The sequence below is a fragment of the Suricata suricatta genome, chromosome 4 (genome assembly GCF_006229205.1).
Source record: "Suricata suricatta isolate VVHF042 chromosome 4, meerkat_22Aug2017_6uvM2_HiC, whole genome shotgun sequence".
In the NCBI taxonomy this organism is placed as follows: domain Eukaryota; kingdom Metazoa; phylum Chordata; class Mammalia; order Carnivora; family Herpestidae; genus Suricata; species Suricata suricatta.
Window position 1 is genome coordinate 108,242,536 of NC_043703.1, and position 21,749 is coordinate 108,264,284.

Genomic DNA, 21,749 nt, shown 5'->3' on the forward strand with positions numbered 1-21,749 from the left:
TTAATAAATCCCTAAAATGTCGAGATATGTACAAGGTAAGACACCCTTCTTTTTGTCTCCCGGGTTGCTTCAGCCGAATTGGGGTACTGGCAGTCGGGAGGTTGGTGGGTGGTTTGAAATGTAAATGTTCATTTGAGATACTGTTTGCGAAACCCTTTTCCTTAAATTGACATTTGAGCTGCTGGGTTGGCATTTCGGATACGTATAATTTATACCTCTGTGCTCTGCTGAGTTTAGTTCTGCCTCCCTGAAATCAGGTTAGTAGCACTCTGGCTCCCCAGGTTAGTGGCTGTTAACTGATGATAAAACAGGATTTTGGCTGCTGATTAACCCCTATTCTTTTCCTGGTGGAAGTCGTGGTAAAGATGTGTGTGCGGAAGGGAAGGGGGGGAAACTGTGAGGGCCGAGGGAACGTAGGTGGGTTTTGCCAGGACTGTTGGGGAATCTTTAGTGCTCTGTGCTTCTACTCCGTTTTGTGTGTACGTGGTTGGAGTCTCAGATTCAGTTATTGCGAAATCGGGAGTAGCTCATGGAAGCTGGAGGTCATTTCAGCAGGAGACATGACTTTGCTGCATTGCTGTTTATTTTTTACTTCTTTGAAATTTGGAAAGATTATTAAGTTTTCTTTGAAATTTGAAAATTGCCCTTTAAATTCTACATGTGTATTTTAAAAGGATTAGCGAATGCCTCTGAACTAAGTGTTAACATTGCTTGTATGTTTGAGAGAGTGTGTGTAGGTTGTACACATTGAAATTGGTGCTACCTTAAACCTATCAATAGTTGGTAGCATAGGATTTGCTCTCTGGTACGCAGGTAAATCCCTTTCTTGCAAACTCCAGAGTTTAAAAGCTTCAGCTAGCTTGCTGCACACACAGGTAGTGAAAGTTCACAACCACTTAATGTGACTCTGAACGGAGGAACTTTAAAAATCAAATTGTCAGTTACGGCCATTATTTGACCCTGGGAATAAAAATGCCTTAGTAAGTTTTATATCATTTTATTAACTCTTCTTTGAGTTTTGCACAATAGATTAAGAATATTTGACTCCCTGCCTTATTTGTGGAAACAAATGAGGCAGTTATGCCTGCCTTTAGCACTAAGCTCAGAAATGTCACTTGTCAGTAGACTTTCAAATTCATGTTATACCTTCTATGTGGTGAAACAGGCTGTTTATGTTCTGGTTGAATAAATGTCTTAGTCAAGAATGGAAAAGCAGAGGTAACTTAATTTGCTGGTTTTGTAACAGCAATAGCAAAATTACCGGAAAGCTGCTTTTTGCAAGAGTATGCTAGGAAAAAGTGGACAAATCACTTCTGTTTAAAAGTTAAGAATATTATACTTGAGGTATTCGTTATAGTAATGCTTTAGGGTAACTTGCAGAGGTGGTGTGTGTTGACTGATTTCAAAGCCTTTGCTGTTAATGGCTAACCGTCTTCAGGTGATCCAAAATCATGTGGCAGTACCTAGGAGTTGATATGTATATTCCTTTCCCTCATCATCTGCTTTTTTTTTGGAATACTTTTAGATTTATGGAAAAGTAACACATTTGTCAAAACTAAGAAATTACCTACCATTGGTACATTACTGGTAACTAAACTGAAGAGTCAGGCTACATGTTTCGACCCAACATTGTATGTAGTTGCCATCCACTTTTGGTTTAAATGGTAGTTTTCCTTTTAAATTAGCAGTTTTGCACAAAAAGATGATACCTCTCCCCCCTCTAAATTTAACATGATTGTATTCTATTCTTTATTGTTTAAATTTTGTACTTTGTGCTGCTGTTACAAATGATAAACCTAATTGGCTATTAACTTAGCTGTCTCCACAGATAAGTTTTCAAACGTAAGGGTTGGGATTTTAGTCTTTGAATTTTTTTGTACCAGATCAAATTGATCCTTCCTATATCACTTACTGATATTTCCACTCATTGACATTTAGCTCGTCCCATAGGAGAAGGATTGAACAATTATTAGGCCCCTAATTCTTTTCACCTGTTGTCTCATTTAAGCTTCACAAAGCACCTAAGAGGTAGCTTATAATTTTGACTTTACAGATGAGGAAATTTAAGTATGCTGTTCAAAGTTCACTGCTAGCAAGCGTTCAAATTCCTACTTAAATGTTTCTAAAACCCTTGTCATTTCCGGTACCTTTTGTTGCCTTAAAAACCTGGCTAAATGGCTTGTTTCTCTAACTAGACTGTCAGTTTCCTGTGGGCAAAGATTATTATATCCCTGCGGGAAATAGTGTCTTGAAGTGATGGATGCTCTGAAAGAATTTGTCATGGATGACAAATGAGAAACTTAGCATTTTCCATGTACTTTTTAATAGGATAGCCTACATTTTTTATTTTCAGTTATGGTTTTTTATAACACTATTTAGATTACATAAATGTTATGAAAGATAGAAGGGTTTTTAGATTTAGGTTTGAATTCTCCTGACAGGTGATCTTAAGTACATATGTTTTCTGAGCCTCAGTTCTACTTATGTAAACATTGGGTATCAATACTTTGCTCTAGGGTTATTGAGAAGCTGAAAAGAGATGAATTATATGAGTGTCCTAGTCATATAATAGATGGCCAGTGAGTTTTGCTTTTCTTTCTTGAAATGATGGTGGCCATTCAGATAGTGTTGCCACCATAAATACAACCATATGACATCAACAGAAATAAATAGAAACAAAGCAGGCATGACTGCTCTTTATTTTCCTATTCTAAGTTTGGTGTTTAGGTCCCCAGGACTTGGGAGTCGATATACCAAAATATAAACAAAAGAAAAAAAAAAGTGGGAGTGGGAGAGGGGAAGCTTGAATTGTGATATGAATATATAGTTGGTGACAGTTTTTGTTTCAGTCGAGTCAATAAAAATATTTTGAGCATTTACATGTGTATTCCTTATAGTGGGCACTTGAAATTTAGAACATCGAGGTATTATACCTGTGTGTTGTGTACATGTATTTTTGAATGCCTGGACAGGACTTGAGGTTGCTATACCTGGCTTGAATTTCTTCTCCCAAATGTAGGCAGTGTATGCTTTGTAGAAAGGCTGGGCATCTCTGTTCTCAAGCACTTTGACCAATAAGTCATTAGGTAGAAATGTTCAGTTAATGAAAATGCTTAGTGTTGATAGGCAAGAGCATTCTCAGTATACATTCCTTGGCCAAAAGAAGGTTCACCTCTCTTTGGCCATCTCTCAAGTCAGTGTTCCTCAGGCCCTTAAGTATCTTTCTTATAGGAAGACTCTTCTTTCCTGAAGAGAAGACCTAACTCCCTAGCTGTTGTGTTCCGCCCTCAGGTCACCTTCTGCCTGCTTGTGAAATTACTTCCCATTTGCTAGTTTTCTCCACCCCAGGGGTTGTTGCTGGGCCCCCAATTACTCTAAATAAACCTGAGTACTAGCTGAGTTTATAAGGGACTCCATGTAACAGTTGGAGGTGCTAAGGATCCTCAGCAGCTGTGACTTTTTCCAGGTTTGTCAGTAGATGTCATTTGGGATTTTGCTTTTTTAAAAGTTCTGAAAGCTATCGGATAATCTCTCTACGTGATTTGAAATTTATAAATGGTGCAGGAATTACAGTTATCTAGCCTGCTAAGGCCATGTTATGTGCTTTACTGTAATATTAGAGCAACTTTTTCTGAACTATTTTTAATAGGTCATTATCTATCCAAATTATATAAAAATGTCAATATTCTCAAACTGAGGTACTTGCTTATATTTCAGGGGAAGCCTTTTGGGTGTCTCTGTGTCACTTAAAAAACATTTGAGGCCTATCGACTTTCACATTTGTTGGAATTCTCTCTTTATAACTTTATTTTTGTGATTCCTGCTTGGTAGATGGCAGCTAGCCAGGGAGGATTAGCTGAGCTAATTTTAACTGGAGGGGTCTCAGATGAATATACAGATGAGATGCATTCTGGGGCCTGCTTGTGGAGGTTGGGCCTTGGCCTGTTTCTTCTCAAATCCTCAAACTAAATTTAGCTTATTGCTGATTATTTAGATGACTAGGATGGTTTTAGCCCAAGGGGATTGTAACATGGATTTGAGGCCGTAGTAGAGGGGACAAAGCAATGGCTAAGGCCCACTCCTCATTTTTTAAAGATATGGCTTAGGATTCATTATGGTGCTAGAGAGAGGGAGACTTAGTTAAATTCAGAATCACAGTTATAAATGGAAAATTAAAAGAAACTCAGAATAAAGAGTTGAGCTGATGAAAACTTTGTTTTCCACCATGGACTTTGTAATCTCTATGGTTAAATTGCCTTTGTTCTTGATAACTGTGTCTTTCTTCCAGTAAGATGGATGGTTTTAATTTGTGAAAACCTACCGAAAAAGGAAATTGATAGGGAACATTAGAGAAATAAGAAATAGTAACTGGTACACTTCTCAGAAGTACCATTTTAATAATATTCTGAAGATAAATTGAAAAATAACTTTAAAAGGAAATTACTCTAAAATGTTAATTTTGGATAGTAGGTGTTTTCTTGTAATATCTCTTCACAGACACCCTTCTCTGTGTATGTGTGTTGTTTTTAAATAGAAAATTGTAATTTTATGAATTATAGTAACTTAAAAATAATGGGATACTTCATTAATAGTGGTATACTTAATAACATTACTTGGCCCAATAATGAAAATGCTCCAGGTAAAAGAACAATATATTGTAGCTTTTAATTTTTCAGCACGTTGTATTTAGTACTTTTATGCATAAGTGCAGGTATTAGGAGTTCTCAGAAAGTCACATATATCCATTTTTGAAAAGTTAATATAAACAAATATTTCAAAGTCTAACTGTGGATTATCTATAAAAAAACAAATTATTAAGAGTTGATTGTACTAACTTTCCATAATGTGATTTTTCTTGATATCTAGAATTTATGCCAGTGGAGACAATCCTAACATTATTAGAATAAAATTTGGGAGAGAGTCTCTGAGGATTTGGAATTTAGTGATGAGGAAATATTATGATTCACTTACCAGCATTTTGATTATTTAGAATCTCTTTAGAAGCTTGATATTTTCTAAAGACTGGTATCTTTTTGACACAGCCTATATATCCTAAACTATCATATTTTGAACTTGGTATAATAGTGTTTGAATTGTGAACATCTTCATCTTGGATAATTTGATGGATTGTTCCAGGCACAGTGACAATTAATTGAAACCATATGTCTTAGATCTCTAAAATTCTTCTACCAGGCATGCATCTTTCTATTAATAACTTACTGAATTCTTTGAAAGTTGGCTTGCTAAGCTAACAAAAGAAAATTAAGCTATGTGTTTGGGCTGTAAGTGTGAGAACGGGGATAATACTCCATTTGAACTCTGTTTCCCAGTTCTCTGTTGGTGATGCAGGCATTTCTTTTAATTTGTTGCAAAGTAATTGTTTAGGGCTCAGTTTTTGCCCCCGCCAACAGTCCCACTGTTTATTTCTCTCAGTCATTGCCAAATGAAATCGATTGTGCCCCAAAACCATTTTGACAATTAAGGATTGTTTTTGAGAATCATGGTGAAATTGGCTATGTTGTCTTAGTTAACTTACATAAACAAAAAAGTTTTCTTTTCCAAATATTTATAGATATTTGTTAATTTTTCCTATGTAAATCAAGACAGTTTTTCTGTGATTTCACTTGTATCTTTTAAAAAATATTCATTGTATTCTTGTATATAAAAATACTCATATTATGCTTAATCCACTTTTGAATTATTAGTCACCAAAGTAAAAAATGCCATTCTCCGGGATATTTCCCTTAACAAGAGCTCCATTGCTCCTTGGCCACAAAGGCCTGCAGACGCGATGTTCAGAGTTTGCTTTCCTCTGGTTGCTGTCCTGGCAAAGGCTTATGTGATGTTTCATTTATGTTTAAACCCTGCCTAGAATTTTAAAACTTCCAGAGAGTACAGGAAAATGGAATAACATAGTTCTATGCACTGTTTTAGATTCACTTAGGCCAATGATAAAATGCTTAGCCTTGTAATAAAATATTTAGAGAGTGCATAAAAACTTCGATTTTTCATTGCGGAAAGCAAACAGTATAGAGGGAAAAGGTGAAGAGCATAAAAGGATGCTTATTCTGTTATATAATTTTAACCTCACGTTATAGACATAGTTGGATTTTTGCATGTTTTAATTCAGGCATATGCCTGGAGGTGACAAACCATGGAAATGGACTGTTAACCAAGAAAGGGGAGACCTTCTTCCAGGAAGGAGAAGCAAGGCTCCAGGGTTTGAATTCCAGCGTGGCTATGCTACTGTGTCCTTAGCCAACTCAGCATCTCTGAGGCCCTGTTTCATCTCAAAGATAAGGGACTAGGACTCACTGACCTTACAGCTTTAACAAGCTTAGACGTTTTAACTAAATGCACATAATATCAAATTACAGGACTGGCCTGCCAAATAATTTTTTGTGCTTGATGATGAGGATTTTATGTTGTATCTCTTTTCCCTCCTCTCAACAGATTAGTGTTCTAGGTTCCTTGACATGCCTCTTATATCTGTTCAACTTAATGCAAGGTGATATTATTTAACTAGTTGACAGATCTTTTTCTGAAAGTTCTGTTTTCCAGAAGTGATATTTTCTTTTTTTTCCTTAAGATTTTAAGTGCTATTCTTGTATGAGAGCAAAGTTAATCTCAATTATTAATGAGAAATCTAGTTTATGTGTAAATTCTAATAGTTCCAGTTTTTTAAGTAAGCAGTACATGATTAGCAAAAATCTTGATTAGCAAGTATGTTTGCATACTCAGTGCTAGAATAGTTCTCAGAAGACTGATACCTTTTATTTTTATCAAAAAGCATTAAGCATCATATATATACAGAACTGAGTCATTTAAAAATCTTTGTAAATGTAAAGTCCTTTAGTTTGCAATCTGAAATAATCAACATTGACTTTAATACAAAAAGGTCATATAAAATCAACTAATTGATTTTTCTTATGAATCAATGACATGGATTAGGTTTTTCCTAAATTAAGATAAATCTAAAAATATAAATTGCCCAATTTTATTTACTCTCTAAAGTTAGTGAAGGGGAGCCTGGATGGCTCAGTCAGTTACGTGTTAGACACTTGATTTTGTCCCGGGTCATGGCCTCCTGATTTAAAGCCACCTTGGTGGGGTCTGAACTGATGGCGTGGAATACAGCCCAAACAAAATAGACATGATATATTTTTACCAAAATTATAACCTGTTGGGTAAGATAGACAGTGAATAAATTTTTAACAAGCATGATATAAAGGAGAGGTAGAAGAATCTACCATGTGAGCATGTAGTGGGCAATCATGCTTAGTTTAGAAAGATTTCTAGGAGGAGATTACATTTAAACTGAACTTTAAGAAATGATATATATTAGTGGCTGCTCAAGTTCACTAATAGGAGAATATAAGTCTTGATCTCTGTTTACACATTATCAGGTGCCTGCACTGTGTCAGGTGCTGAGTCAGATATTGGGAAAATAATGTTTAATAATATAGTATAATTAGTGCCCTTAAAGTGTTGCAGACAGACATCTTAGCAAAGAATTAAACTTTAGGGAGTACCTGATATAATACAGAGGCAGGAGTGATTAAAACCTCCACATTAAAGGAGTTGTTGTAGAAAGGAATGCCTTTTTGAATATTCAGAAGCTACCACTAAGAACACAGAATGTGACTCCCAAAATAGCGGAAGCTACTCAGTTGCGGAGTTTGAGCCTTGGGGAGTAGGGGGGCTCAAGTATCAGGGAGGTTTCCTGGAGGTTAAGATGATTCTTATGATTTGGGAATTCATGCTGGGCCACTAATTTCCAATTTTTTCTTCCTCATTTCTGCCTACCTTCCTCTAAATATGTTGAATGACACTTGATGTGTATTTTGGAACAATCTTATAATAATTAGGATGATTTTAATTTGATGGAGCAGAAAAATGCCGTTTGTCTTAAAAAATGAGGAACTTGGATCACATGAATCTTGAAGTAGCATATTCCATAGTTGGCTAATTGAGTATAGAGACTGCATCGATCTTCCCTTCCTTCTCTGCTTTCCTCCTCTTTTTTTTTTTTTTTAATATTTTGTTTTTAATTTTATTTTATTTGAGAAAGACAGGGACAGTGCAAATTGGGAAAGGGCAGAGAGATGGGAGAGAGTGAATCCCAAGCAGGTTTTGTACCACCAGCACAGATCCTGATAAAGGGCTCAAACCCATGAAACTGTGAGATCATGACCTGATCTGAAACCAAGAGTGGGATAGTTAACTGACTCAGCCACCCAGGTGCCCCTCTCCTCTGCTTTCCTAAGCCTATCTTTCTCATCCTTGGGTCAGCTTCCCTTAAGGTCACTAAATGACAGAAGAAACTCGAGGTAAGCAGTGGACACAGGGGAGGAAAAGGTTCTATTTTTTTTCCATGTGTCTCTCTTTTCAGTGAAGAGCACCTTTTTCCTAAGTCTTCTGGCTCACTGGTCAGAATTATATTATGTTTCCTGCTTAAACCAATCTCTGGGAAGCCTTGAGACCAGTCTGGGCCCAGTGCTGTCTCTGAAGCACCTGGCCTTGAGGCAGACAACAGGTGACAGAATAGTATGGGTGTGGGGAGAAGAATGATGTGTATGGCTGCTACAAATGTATTAAGAAAAATGGAGTATGACCTATATTAGAGCTATTCAAAGCAATACAGGTAGCATTCACTTATTAGAAATGCATATTCTCCCCACACCAGACCTACTCCCAGAGTCAGGATCTGTTTTAACAAGCCCTTCAGGTAATTTGTGTACACATTAAAGTTTTAGAAGCTCTATTGAGATATCACAAATGAATTAAATTGCAACCTTTAGACATTCTGCTCTAGCACTTTCATTAGCATTGTCTACTCAAAAATTTACTTCAGCTTGGCTATTAAAACCTGTCTGGCTAAGGAATTTATTTATTTCCCATCAAATGCAAATTCCGTCAATGAAGAAGAGAAGTGATACAATTGGGGTTGCAGGTTAGGGAGACCAATCCATTCTGCCTGGTACCACCAGATTAGAATGACAAATGGGCAGAATGGTTTGAAATCTGTTGTCATCATGACCAGGAGAGTGAAAATGAGAGAGAAATTAAGGTAGCAGCAGTGGGAATGGAAAGCAATGAATGAGAATTGTGGCAACTGACATATATAGTTTTGGATTGGACATAATGTTAGGGGAAAGGAGGGAAGAGCCTGCTATGTCTGAGGTTTCTGAGTCATCTAGAACTGAGTGGGATAATGTTCACATCATGGGGGGCAGGCAGGTGAATTTAGTTTAGACAGTTTGGGCATGAGGTACCCATTCCTAGTATCCAGGTGGAAAAGGTCTAGAAGGCTGTAGGGAAGGTGAGACAGGAGCTCAGGAAGAAAGATCAGGATACAAGGCACATATTTGGGAGTTATCAGTAAGGATACTGGTAAAGGTATAATTGAAAGGAAAGTGGTCTGGCGACAGAATCTTAAGGGAACCTAGGAGTAGGAGAAAAAAGATCCAGTTAGGGAAACTGATGCCTGGTCACAGAGGTAGGGAAAGATATAGAGTAGTATTAGGTAATGGAATCTAAAGAAGAAAAGCTTTTCTAGGAGGAATACTAAAAAATAACTGAGTTAAGGATTGCAATGAAAGCCCAAAAGAGGATGGTTAGCTTTAATTGGTCATAAATGTAGTCAATATGTGTTTTTAGTTTTTCCATGGTTATTTACAGTTCCCAGTACATTCTTGGAGTTTTATACTGACAGTAGTCCCTCCTTATCCACCGTTTCACTTACCTGCAGTCAATCGAGGTCTAGAAGCAGATGTTCCTCCTCCTGACATATTGTCAGAAGGCCAGTACTGGCATACCCAGAGATATTTCAGGTTTGGTTCTAGACCACATTTATAAAGCAACTATTGCAAAAAACAAAAAAAAAGAGTCAAATGAGGTTTTTTTGTTTCCCAGCACATTTAAATGTTATATTTATACTATAATGTAATCTCTTAGGTGTATAATAGCATTCTATCTAAATGTTCATACCTTAATTAAAAATATTTTATTGCTTAAAAATTCTAACCATTATCTGATCTTTCAGTGAGTCATAATCACTGGCCACAGATCACCATAACAAATATAACAATAATAAAAAAAATTTGAAATATTGTGAGATTACCAAAATGTGACACAGAGACACAAAGTGAGTAAATGCCATTGGAAAAATGGTGCTGATAGACTTGCTCAGTGCAGGATTACCACAGACCTTCAATGTGGGGTGGAGTAAAAATGAGCACAGTATCTGCAAAGTGCAAGAAAAGCAAAGTGCAATAAAATGAGATATGCCTGCTGTAGCCTATTGCTATATCACAATGCCTACATTGTTCACCTCACTTCATTCATCTCATCATGTAGGCATTTTATTTTCTTCCAGCATCACAAGAAGGCTGAATACATATTTTGAGACCATAGTCTCATAACTTATACTACAGTTATCTTTTTATTGTTAATCTACTGTGCCTAATTTATAAATTAATCTTTATCATAGCTATGTATGTATAACAAACAGTAAATATAGAGTTTGGTACTATCTATGGTTTCAAGTCATTCACTGGGAGTCTTGGAACACATCCTCTGTAAATGAGGGGGAACTACTATACTTGGATTGCAAGTCATTTCCTGGTTAAAGATTAAGTGAGCTCTCTTAATTCTCTGACTTTGGGTTCTTCTCAGTGTGGGTTTCCAAGGAAGGTTGGGACTGATAAAACTGAGTGGTGGGTACGGGTGGGAGGTGGCCTGGGAGAACTCCTAACCTCTTTGTTGCTTTTGGTGTTCTTTCTGTAGCCTTTCCATGGCCTGTGCATTGTGGAGCTAGCTTTCTTCTTTAGACTGTGAAGTTATTTTGTTCATGTTGTTAGTATTAGGATGTCAGGGAAGGGTATTATATCTAGATCTTAGTTGATGAAATGAAATACCTGAATTAAATGAAAACAATTGGTAGATTGAATGTCTCCTACCTCTTGATTCCATCGCTTTCCTCTTCCTTTTTTTTTTTTTTTTTTTTTTTTTGGCTCCAGTTAGGGGAAAGTACATGATGTTGAAATTTTAGTTCTTGTGAACAAGGAAGAATTAGGAAATTGAGGTGGCAGGAAAGCTTATTTTAAAAAAAATAGTCACTGCCTGTTCTATCCCGAATGGACTAAATTATAATTAAATCAACTAGGACCATTCTAGTAAGCCTGTGTGGAGATGAGTTTCCTGTCTGTTCCATTGGGTATAAGAAGACATTCTGATAGAAATACTTTTGAAGGAGAGTATTTATGGATTGTGTGCCAAGGATTAAAGAGAGTCAGACTAGGAGGAAAAAATGAGCAGGATATTTCTACCTCATTATAGTAGGATGGGGCTCAGAATAAATTGACTTTGCTTCTGAGCTCTAGCCTTAGCTGGTTCTATAACCTTGGATAACTCATTTAACGATTTCAGCCTCAGTTTGCTCATCTGTAAAATGTTGAGGGTAAATTAAATTCTCTCTCATCTCTCTAAAAATGTTTTGAGTTAGGACCAATCCTAATTCACTCTCTAACATTGAGAATGATCAATTCTCTACTGCTAGGAAGTAAGGAAGGATAAAACGTTTTGGGAGGTTAGAAATCTTGCATTATTCAGTGGATTCTTTAATTGACCTTCAATTAGAAACACAACTGCCACTGCTAGAAGTGTAACCTGAGAATGTTAAGTCCAAGAAAGCTTTTAAGGTCTGTACTTCTTTTCCTACCCGAAATTCCAGACCTTTCTTAAAAAATTCAGGATAGATAGGTCACTGCAGAGAGAAATGGCTTCTAGGTCTGTGTCTCCTGACCTGTGTCATGTGTTTAAGATAGATACTCTTTTTGAATAAGCATACGTCCTTATTCTTGCATATTATTTAATCCTTTAAAGTCCTCCTTGAATCTTTAGTCACTAAAAAACAAAACTTCAATAGTAGCACTGCCCAGAGGAAAGGATAGGAAACAGCAGTGGAATAGAGTGAAAGAGATGATAGTCTCCTTATAATGTTATTTTGTTGTATAAGCTGTTGATATCTGTAGAGTGTCTAGAGGGAATACAACTTTGGGTTTGGTGCTATATCATAGAAATGGGAGGAATAAATGTTATGGACATTTGTTACAATTTGATTTTGAACCTGGTTTTTATGAATCTGTATCTTAAGGTTGGACCTGCTGTACCTGGCAAAGATCACATGTAGTATTAAATGTTTTTCAGCCAACCTTTCTTGGCTTGGCTTAGGAGGGAGGATAGTGACATGGGTTTTGTGTGTTTTGGCCTTTAATCATGTAGGTTGATAGGCTGCTGTTCTGTAGAGAGGGTCTCCAAAGTTTGGTGGAGTGTTTTATTTGTTTTGTTTGTTTGTTTTCCTGTTCTCATGTAGACAAATCTCAAACAACTGTTAATAATAACATTATTATTTTTTGGTTTATTTCTTTTGGAGACAAGAGCACAAGTCGGGGAGGGGCAGAGAGAGAGACACACAGAATCTGAAACAGGCTCCAGGCTCTGAGCTGCCAGCACAGAACTCGATGCGGGGCTTGACCTCATGGACGGCAAGATCATGACCTGAGCCAAAGTTGGACACTTGGCCGACTGAGCCACCCAGGCAGCCCAATAAAAAAATGATTTTTAAACTTGGCAGTTATATTTATAATTCTCTCATTTTGGCATTTGCCTAGAATATAGGTTAAATGTTTCCATCACTAGTTTTTAAGAATGTGAGTAAATGCTGGTTTTCAGGATTTAACTTCAGTAACAAAGCAGCAAGTCTGTTACATGTCTTTTGAGTCCAACAACAACAAGCCCTTATTTTAAAAATCATTATACATTTCTTGATCTATTTTAATCCACCAGTGACACAGAATCAAAGAATTCACGTGTTCCTTAATTTAGAGGTTTTATGTTTATGTTTAGTAGAATTTTCTTCCAAATTATTTCTTTTTATTTTTTAAACTTTTTTTTAATGTTTTATTTATTTTGATACAAAGAGAGACAGAGCATGAGAGGGGGAGGGGCAGAGAGAGAGAAGGAAACACAGAACCAGAAGGAGGCTCCAGGCTCTGAGCTAGCTGTCAGCACAGAGCCTGATGCGGGGCTCGAACCCACAAACGTGAGATCTGACCTGAGCTGAAGCCGGAGGCTTAACAGACTGAGCCACCCAGGCGCCCCCAAATTATTTCTTAAAGATTAATATAGGAGTGGGCATGAAGATTGTGGGAGCAATATCCCAGGTATACAACTTCTGAGCTCCAACATTAGCTGGTTCTGTAACCTTGGATAACTCATTTAACTGCTGGGACAGCAAGGTGGGGGGATTCTTAACCTGTGACAAGTTTTAAATTGCAATTAAGTCAGCCAAGGGGTGAATGTGTATAGTTGATGTCACATTAACTCTAGTTTAAAATTTTCTGCAGGAGTTTTTTTAGATACCTATCATAGTTATGCAAATGTGCTTATCCAATGTCAGGAGTTTTTAACAGATGATAATCAAGTTACTACTTACTAGTGGAAACATACATTTTGTGTGTGTTTCTTAGCTCAGAAAGAAGTTACTTCTGAACCACAATTTAGGTCACTTTAGAGTTTTACTAGAGTCCATAAACTTAGTTGCATTTTGGTTTATGCCTAGAAAAAGCACAGTTAGGGGTGCCTGAGTGGCTCAGTTGGTTAAGCATCTGACTTCTTAATTTCGACTCCTGTCATGCATGACCTTGCAGTTCATGGGCTGTCAGGGCTCTGTGCTGACGACAGCAGGGAGTCTGCTTGGGATTCTGTCTCCCTCTCTTTCTGTCCCTTCCCTGCACATTCTCCCTCTCTCTCTTTCTCTCAAAAAGCAAAAAAAAACAAAAAAACAAACCAAAAAAAAACTTAAAAAAAAAGCACAGTTAGAAAACAACTATTTTAGGATTAGATTGTATTTTCTTGCCAAATTTTCTTGGTTTTCCCCCACCTTGGATTTTAATTTTATAGGAAACATATTTTAAAAGGTTTTTTGAAGAACGATGTTAAATACCTCACTTGTTAACATTTATAGTATTTGGGAGGAGAAGCTGTCTACATTAAATAAATTGCTTCAGAAGTTCCATAATTTACTAATTTCTGCTCTCACAGGTATCTTAGTTTTTATGTTGGTTTTAATTCTGCCTGTATAAATGGTTTCTTCTGCCCAGTTAACAAATAAAAGAATTTATGGTATGTGCAAGTATTTTTAGTTTTACTGAAATGATTCTGCTAAATTAATCAACATTTGTAGAACTAATTAGTTATCAAACAAAATGTTGGAACATAAGCTTCAAAACTACATTTATAAAATAAGTTTGAGTTTATGTATTGAAGAAAAAAGGTGAGGTGTACAGCAGTCTGATTGTCCCTTATTTCATAAGTAATAGACAAAATAATTACTATTTGATAGCTAAGTATGTAAAACAACCTGTGTTGGCCTATTTCTCCCAAGGTGCTTAGGCTTGGGATGCTTTCTTCTGTATTTTTCTATTTTTATTTGTTTACTTCTTTCAAGCATTTCTGTCACCATTAGTGAGTCACCTTTAGTGAGATCCGTCTGTCACAGAGATGCCCATCTCTGCCAAAAGCCCTGCTAGTCTTGTGTGACACAGATAAGCACTGAAAAGTCTCAGCCGAAATTGAGGACAAGAAGTGGGGAGGAAGCCCTGTGTTCTCTTTTTAAGTGAAAAGTTTGATACCAGACACATAAAGGCATCTGGGAATTGCCACTATCTCTCAAGGTTGTTTTTTTTTTTTTTTTTTAATAAGGAATGTGAAACTGGAGGGCTTCATTTCTAAAATGGAAAGAATTCCTTAATTTTTTCATCTGGCCTGGAAAGGAAGGGATTTTTTTGCTTCTGTAAAAGTGCTAAGCCCCTTCTGTTCTCTTATTCGGCAGCAGTTCCATAAAAATGCCTTTATTAACATTATTCCAGTTATTCTCATTTTTCTCTAGCTTTGATGGCTAAGAGGGAAACATTAGTAGAGGTGGAACTAAATGCCCAAATGAAGAATAATCCTTTTATTCCCACCTGCCTCATCTTCCTAAAAGTGTTTATTGGTGTTTCAGATATACTAGTAATGCATATAGATGTAACAAATTTGAGGCCATATGATTATTTAGTCCTAATTAGTTAACACTACTGAAATCCTTCGAGAGGCTAATGGGACCAAAAGATTGAACCCTTTTCATTTGCTGATAAACTAGGAATCTGTTATGGCTTACCAGCTATATGAATGGCTGTCTGATTTTTTTTCCTGTTGGTGGTTTTATATTTTTAAGATCTTAGCAGAGCCATGTCTCAGGATGGTGCTTCTCAGTTCCAAGAAGTCATTCGACAAGAGTTAGAATTATCTGTGAAGAAGGAACTAGAAAAAATACTTACTACAGCACCATCGCATGAGTTTGAGGTAAGGACTCTGCAGTGTTTCTTGCTTCTTCCATGCATCTACATGCTGAGTTGCTATTGCTGCTGTTGATCATCCAGCCTGAAATAAGCACAAAATATAATAGCATTAAAAAAAATTAGGATTGCTTAACAATTAAGACCTTGAGGCTGGGGAACTTTAAAATCAACATGTGCCCATTGTTAAGCAATTGTCCTTTCTTTTTTAATTGTAGGAAATTTCTAAAGTGTAAAAGAATCCAAACAAAAAACTATTTGTTCTGTGTTCTAATATCATTGGGTAGAAAAATGGATACCAGTATTCAGTTAGAATTATCAACCATGTATCCTGCTGCATGCCTTTTTCCAGAGAGTCAGTTCTAATATAACCATGCCACTTTGTCAGCTATATAGAGATTTCTCAGCATAGACAGGTATTTTTACCTTTCTGCTTATAAACCAATAACTCATCCTTCTAATTTTCAAATTTCAGTTTGTACTTAATGTTTTGAGGTTAGCTGTGTTTCATTACTTTTAAGTGAAGGTTAATTTTCACTTAAAAGAAGTAGGAAAAGATATTGGCAAGTAAATGTAGAGAACCAATTGAAATTCCCATGGACCAAATGGTGTTGAGTTTACATGATAACTGCTGGGAGATTTGGGGATTATTTGCTTGTATTTCTTTAAGTGTGGGTCCTCTTAGCCTTTTTTCCTCTTTACTTTTAAGTTGAAGGCATAAAAACTCTGCTGTACTCCATGTTCTAATAGTATAAGAATTTAATTGAAAGGTATTTTAAATGTATAATATTGATATTAAAATTAATTGTAATTAAATTAAATTATAATTAAAATTAATTGCTAATTGTAACAAGAACTTCTATTTTCATAGCACACTAAAAAAGACCTTGATGGATTTCGGAAGCTATTTCATAGATTTTTGCAAGAAAAAGGACCTTCTGTGGATTGGGGAAAAATCCAGAGACCTCCAGAAGATTCGGTAAGTTTTAGATGTAGGAAAATTTAAGGTGATTCAAGACCTGGATTTAAATTTGGGGGTGAGGTACTGTGGGGGACCTGTAAGAACCATCACTTTGCATTCTCTGTTCCTTGTGCCAAACTACAGAGATAGCCTACTCCTTTCCCTCTGTTAGTCCCATCTTTTCAGTCCTGCAGAGGACTTAGGAAAGTCTAATCTTCCTATAACACTACCTCATAACTTTAAAATCCCTGAATATGAGGCAATTCTTTTGCAAAGTACCAAACACACAGTAAGAGCTTCATTTATGTTCTTTTCTTCCTTCTCTCTCCCAAACCATCTGATTTCTGATAGCCTGTAGTGTCTTGTACAGATGGCAGGTCACTTACTTAAAGCTCTCCTCATGCTTTCAACCCGTCTTTGTAGCCATATTCCCTTGCCTGTTTTCATATGTTGTATTTCCCTGCTTCTAGACTTCTGTGTATATCATTTCTTTGCAATACTTTGGCCTTTTAACCTCTCAAAATCCTGCTCATTCTTTGAGGCTCAGTCCAAATGCCTCCACCTCTGCCATCGACCCCTAGCATAAAGCTGCTCTGAAGAAGTATACTGCAGTAGTATCAGAGGTACAAATCCTAGTTTTACTACTTAGGTTTATGTAAAATGAGAATAATACCAAGTGACTTAATGTACTTTACAGGGGTATGAGGCTTCATTAAGAAGCATGTGTGGAAACATGTTAAACCGTGAAGCATTTTTCAGATACTAGTGGTTATTTCTACTATCATGTGGCACTTAGCTGGCATGAGTAGGAGCTGTTTATATGCGTGTGTTGTCTTCCTGCGAGACCTTGAGGCTGGGGAACCATGTGTTCTAAGCAAATGTTTGTTGAATGAATGATCTAAATGAAGTTGATGGTCTAGGGAATAGATTTTGTTTATTGACCTTTCTTCTCTTTCCTGTCAGCAGTTTTGATGTGCCTGTTTGTAGCACTTTTCATTTCAGGTGGAAGAGACTTGATAGAGTGGAGCAATTTTGTGTAGTTAGTTTAGCTCTTAAATGTCTACAGTCTTTGATTATCTAATACTGGTATTAAAACAAGGCTGTTTAGCGCAGGAGTTTGTCAAAGTTCTGCCAGAAGATTGTTCCACTGACTGTGTGTGTAAAGTTTAATTGGAACATAACTGCTCACATTCATTTATATACCATCTGTGGTGACTTAAGCTAATATAGTCCCCTTGGATTTTTTCCTGAGAAAATCTTAAATGTAGTTGTTGGTTAGGAGTACTTTTCTTTGCAGTATGTGGAAAATGCTTTTCAGTTTTAAATTTGTTAAAATTATTGATTTACATTCTCATTGTAAAAAACAAACAAAAAACAAAGAAACAATAACAACTTAAAAAAATAAGAATCTCACCTAACCATTCACCTTGAGGAATTTCTCATTTTTGGTATTGAAGTTAAAATTCCTCTTGTCTACAATGCTTGCCAATCACTGTGTGTGTGTGTATGTGTGTGTGTGTGTGTATAAGTCTACTATTTTGGTCTTTGATCCCTTGGTGTTGGTGAATGAATTAATGATATATTTTTCTGATTTTAAGTGTAGAATTAATATTATCTCCTGAAAAAGAGTAATAAGAGAATTCTTCTGGATAGTTACATAGTTTTAAAAAAGGAACTGCTTGTAAATTCAGATTTTTTAAAATTCAGATTTTTAAAAAAGATTGAGAATAAGCCTAAAATTTAATAAAGAATTTAGACATTTAAGTAACTATAATTTTGCCATGAAGTTTATTTCTTATTGAAGTAACTTCATTTTTCTATTTAATGATAGACCTGGGCATAAAGATGTAGTTAATTCTTGCTTGCATACATGGACTTTTTTGTTTTTTCTTACACAAACTTAATCTTTTGATGATAGAGCCTACGGGTGTAAGAAGGCACACAAATTTGTTACTGTTAGTATATTTTAAGGTTCAGGGTTCTGCTTTGTCAGTGAGAAAAATGCCTTTGTGTAGTTTGAGAGAAGATTGTGCTATAAAGAATCCTGGAATAGGGATTGCAGGGTGGGGAAGGAAGGGAGGGAGAAATCAGAACCACCTAAGGATGTTTCCAGTTCAGTACTACCATCCCCAACAAGGTTCTGACAAATCCTTTAGAGGCTGTGTGTCTGTAGTAAGCCATAGTTACTGATGGGAATGCAAAGCTGATACAGAAAAAGAAAAAAAATATAATTCTGGATGTAGTTTTATTTAGTGAAGTCTTTCTGTTTATAAAAGTGTAAGTCTTCATTAAAAATTTTGAAGCATAGGTATTGAGCATCTTTAAAAAAAATATAGTTATAATCCCATATGCCCTTAATGTTGGTTTCAGAATAGAGAGGCAAAGGTAAGTTTGTTCTTTTATGTCCTGAGCTTCTTGAGGCCACAAATATTACACTTTGAATGTTGACAACTTTTGCAAATAGTTATGAGAATACAGATCATGGGACAATGTTGTTCACCTTGCTTCTCTATATTTTTCTAGCTCCCTTCCTCCCTCCCCCCTTTTCTATAGATTTTCTATCTCTTGTGATAGAGATTATGCAAATGTCAGTTTTCCTCTCAAAGCGTAACTTTTTTTAGTACACATAGGTTTTTGTCTTTTAAATAGTTATTTTTTAAGTTTATTTTGAGAGAGAGAGGGAATAAGTGGGGGAGGGACAGAGAGAGAGAAAGAGAGAGAGAGAGAGAGAGAGAGAGAGAGAGAGAGAGGAATAGAGTCCCAAGCAGGGATTTGGCCTAGAGGGATGTGGGACTCCATTCCACAAAGTGAGATCATGTCCAGAGCTGAAATCAAGAGTGGGACACTTATCCAACTGAGCCACCCAGGCGCCTCTGGTTTTTTTCCTTTTCTTTCTTTCTTTTTTTTTTTCTTAATGTTTTTTATTTTATTTTTGAGAGACAAAGAGAGACAGCATGAGCAGGGGAGGGTCAGAGAGAGAGGGAGACACAATCCAAAATAGGCTCCAGGCTCTGAGCTTGCTGTCAGCACAGAGCCTGACACAGGGCTCGAACCCACAAACCATGAGATCATGACTTGAGCCGAAGCTGGATGCTTAATCGACTGAGCCACCCAGGCGCCCCTGGTTTTTGTTTTTTAAATGCAGGTGATACTTTAGCTTCCTAACCAAAAAGAAATTATTGTGGAAGAATAGTCATTTAGAGTAACATTTCCTCACATCAGCCTTGCATCAAAGCTGTGGACATACACATTGCCATAGTAGGTATCTGTTTTTGTATAGGAGTTGGCAGACTACCAGTTGGCTACCTTGTTTTAAAAAGTTTTATTGGAACACAGCCTATAGCTGCTATCGTGCGACCATGGCAGAGTTGAGTAGTTGGAACTGAGACCCTGTGTCCTGTACAACCTAACATATTTCCTTCTTGGTCCTTTATGGAAAAATTGTGCAGATCCCATTTTAGTATACATTTTTATTCTTTGGCCTTTAGAACACTGAACTTAAATGCCTTTTTCATTCAGATGATTACTTTTCAATAAAAATATTTGTATAAATAGTAAATTGAAGGATATATTTATAGATAGCATTGAAACTTTGTTTTATGAATATAGTCTTCTATTGAATACTTCACTTTAGCTCTGTCCTCTGTTAGTAAGCATATACTTACTTTAAAAAATTTTTTTGTTGTGGAAGTGTAGTTGAGACATACTGTTAAAATTAGTTTCAGGCATACAATATAGTGATTCTAGACAATTTTATACATTATTCTATGCTCACTACAAGTGTTACTGTCTGTTCCCACACAGCACTATTACAGTACCATTGCCTATATTCTCTGTGCTGTACCTTTTATTCCTGTAACTTAGTCTATGACTGGAAGCCTGTAAATCCCATTCCCCTTCCCCCAGTTTGCCCATCCCCCTCCCCTCTGGTAACCATGAGTTTGTTCTGCACATACGTGTTTTTTGAAAAGCCTATTGAGTCCATATTTTATTGAATTCTGGCTAACAAAAAACCCCTCAATTTATAGAGTTATGTCATGGATAACACTCTGCTCCATTTTGTGAATATTAAGTACATAAATGTTCTAATCAAGGGATATCTTGATATTTAGCTACATAAATAAAAGAAATTTTAAAAAACTGTACTAAGGTCCATGTTTTTGATTAGAGCAAGGAAGGACCAGTCAACACGTACAGCTTCCTTTGACCATTTCATTATTTTCTAGAGAGGCTGTTAGTGTCTTGTTCCTGAATGAACTTAATGTTTGAGTTTGTATGTTGGATGTAGAGGGATGGGAACTAAGTAAAAGGAACAAAGAGATATAGAGTCTGCTGAAAAAGGTAGTACTGTGGCTGACAGGTTCTTTTGAGCTCTAACTTAAAACTTGTTATTGGGTGGAGCCAAGATGGCGGAGAGGAAGGGAGCTCTGTAAACTCCGTCCGCACCATTTATCGAACTGAGAAGGATATTACGCTCATCTGCAAGAGCGGAAGGAGAAAATACGAACTCCAGAAGGAATAGAACCTCAAGGATATCTGAGTGAGTGGGGGCGAACGGGGGAGATCCGAAAATGAGCCAGCCCGGGACGGGCAGGGGAGGTACGATCCCCAGCCCAACGTGGCACAAGCGCGTGGCACCCAAGAGACAAAGGGAAGAGACAGAGTCGGAACACGCTCATAGAACTGTCTCTGGGGAAGAGGTATAGAACGCTTGGCTGCGCTTGGAGACAGAAACCCACTCCATAGATAACTGCTGGGTAGCCGGAATCCCGAAATGGGGTGGCGCAAGAGAAGGAATAGCTTCCAGCCTAAGCCATCTTGGCAGGGAATCAGAGGCGTCTGTGGCTGTGAGAAGCGGCTGCGCTGCGGAGGTGCTCTCCCCGGCGGGAAGCGGCCAGAGCGGTGACTGCACCAGGCGCGAGCAATTCGAACTTGGTTTTGGGAACGGGACCACGGACTGCATTTCCACAGCACACCTCGACCCCTGCACGGACTGTGCGAATCCCGGGTCCCCACAGGGAAAAAATAGGGCCCACACCTACGCGACCCCCAACAAAGAGTCGGTGGCGGGTGGAGGCCCGGGCGCGCTTAGACTGTAGGAGCTCCCAGCTCATTTCCAGCAGCACACAGTGTCTTGAGCAAAGCTATCGGAAACTAAGAGAGACTCGGTTTTTTGCTTTTTGTTTTTTCCCTTTCCCCCATCGCAATCGCGATCCTGACTGGGGGTGGGGACTCTGCAATTGAGTCTGTGAAGGTGTGCACTTCACCTCCTGCTGCTCATTTCGCCTCAGGCAGGGGCGGAGCCTCTGAGAACAGACTCCAAGACCTACCACATCAAACCAAGCCTATCCACCAGGGGGAGCTGCTGCTTGTTTTTTTTTTTTTTT

The 21,749-nt window shown here is 37.3% G+C and overlaps 1 protein-coding gene and 1 long non-coding RNA gene across 3 annotated transcripts in view; one reads left to right on the forward strand and one right to left on the reverse strand.

Annotated features, from left to right (window-relative positions):
• UGP2 (UDP-glucose pyrophosphorylase 2) overlaps window positions 1–21,749 on the forward strand; it is a 77,173-nt gene that overhangs the window by 1,119 nt on the left and 54,305 nt on the right. The window contains exons 1-3 of one of the 2 annotated variants that reach the window (XM_029937467.1): window positions 1–35; window positions 15,281–15,408; window positions 16,273–16,380. In XM_029937467.1, coding sequence (XP_029793327.1) covers window positions 17–35; window positions 15,281–15,408; window positions 16,273–16,380 — 255 coding nt within the window. In that variant the 5' untranslated portion in view covers window positions 1–16. The remainder of the gene's footprint in view (window positions 36–15,280; window positions 15,409–16,272; window positions 16,381–21,749) is intronic. The other variant, XM_029937468.1, reaches the window with a different exon arrangement.
• On the reverse strand, window positions 4,141–9,871 carry LOC115289876. Its single transcript, XR_003907849.1, has 2 exons — window positions 9,746–9,871; window positions 4,141–4,317 (listed from the first exon to the last, which is right to left on the reverse strand). It is a non-coding gene; the product is annotated as an uncharacterized LOC115289876 (long non-coding RNA).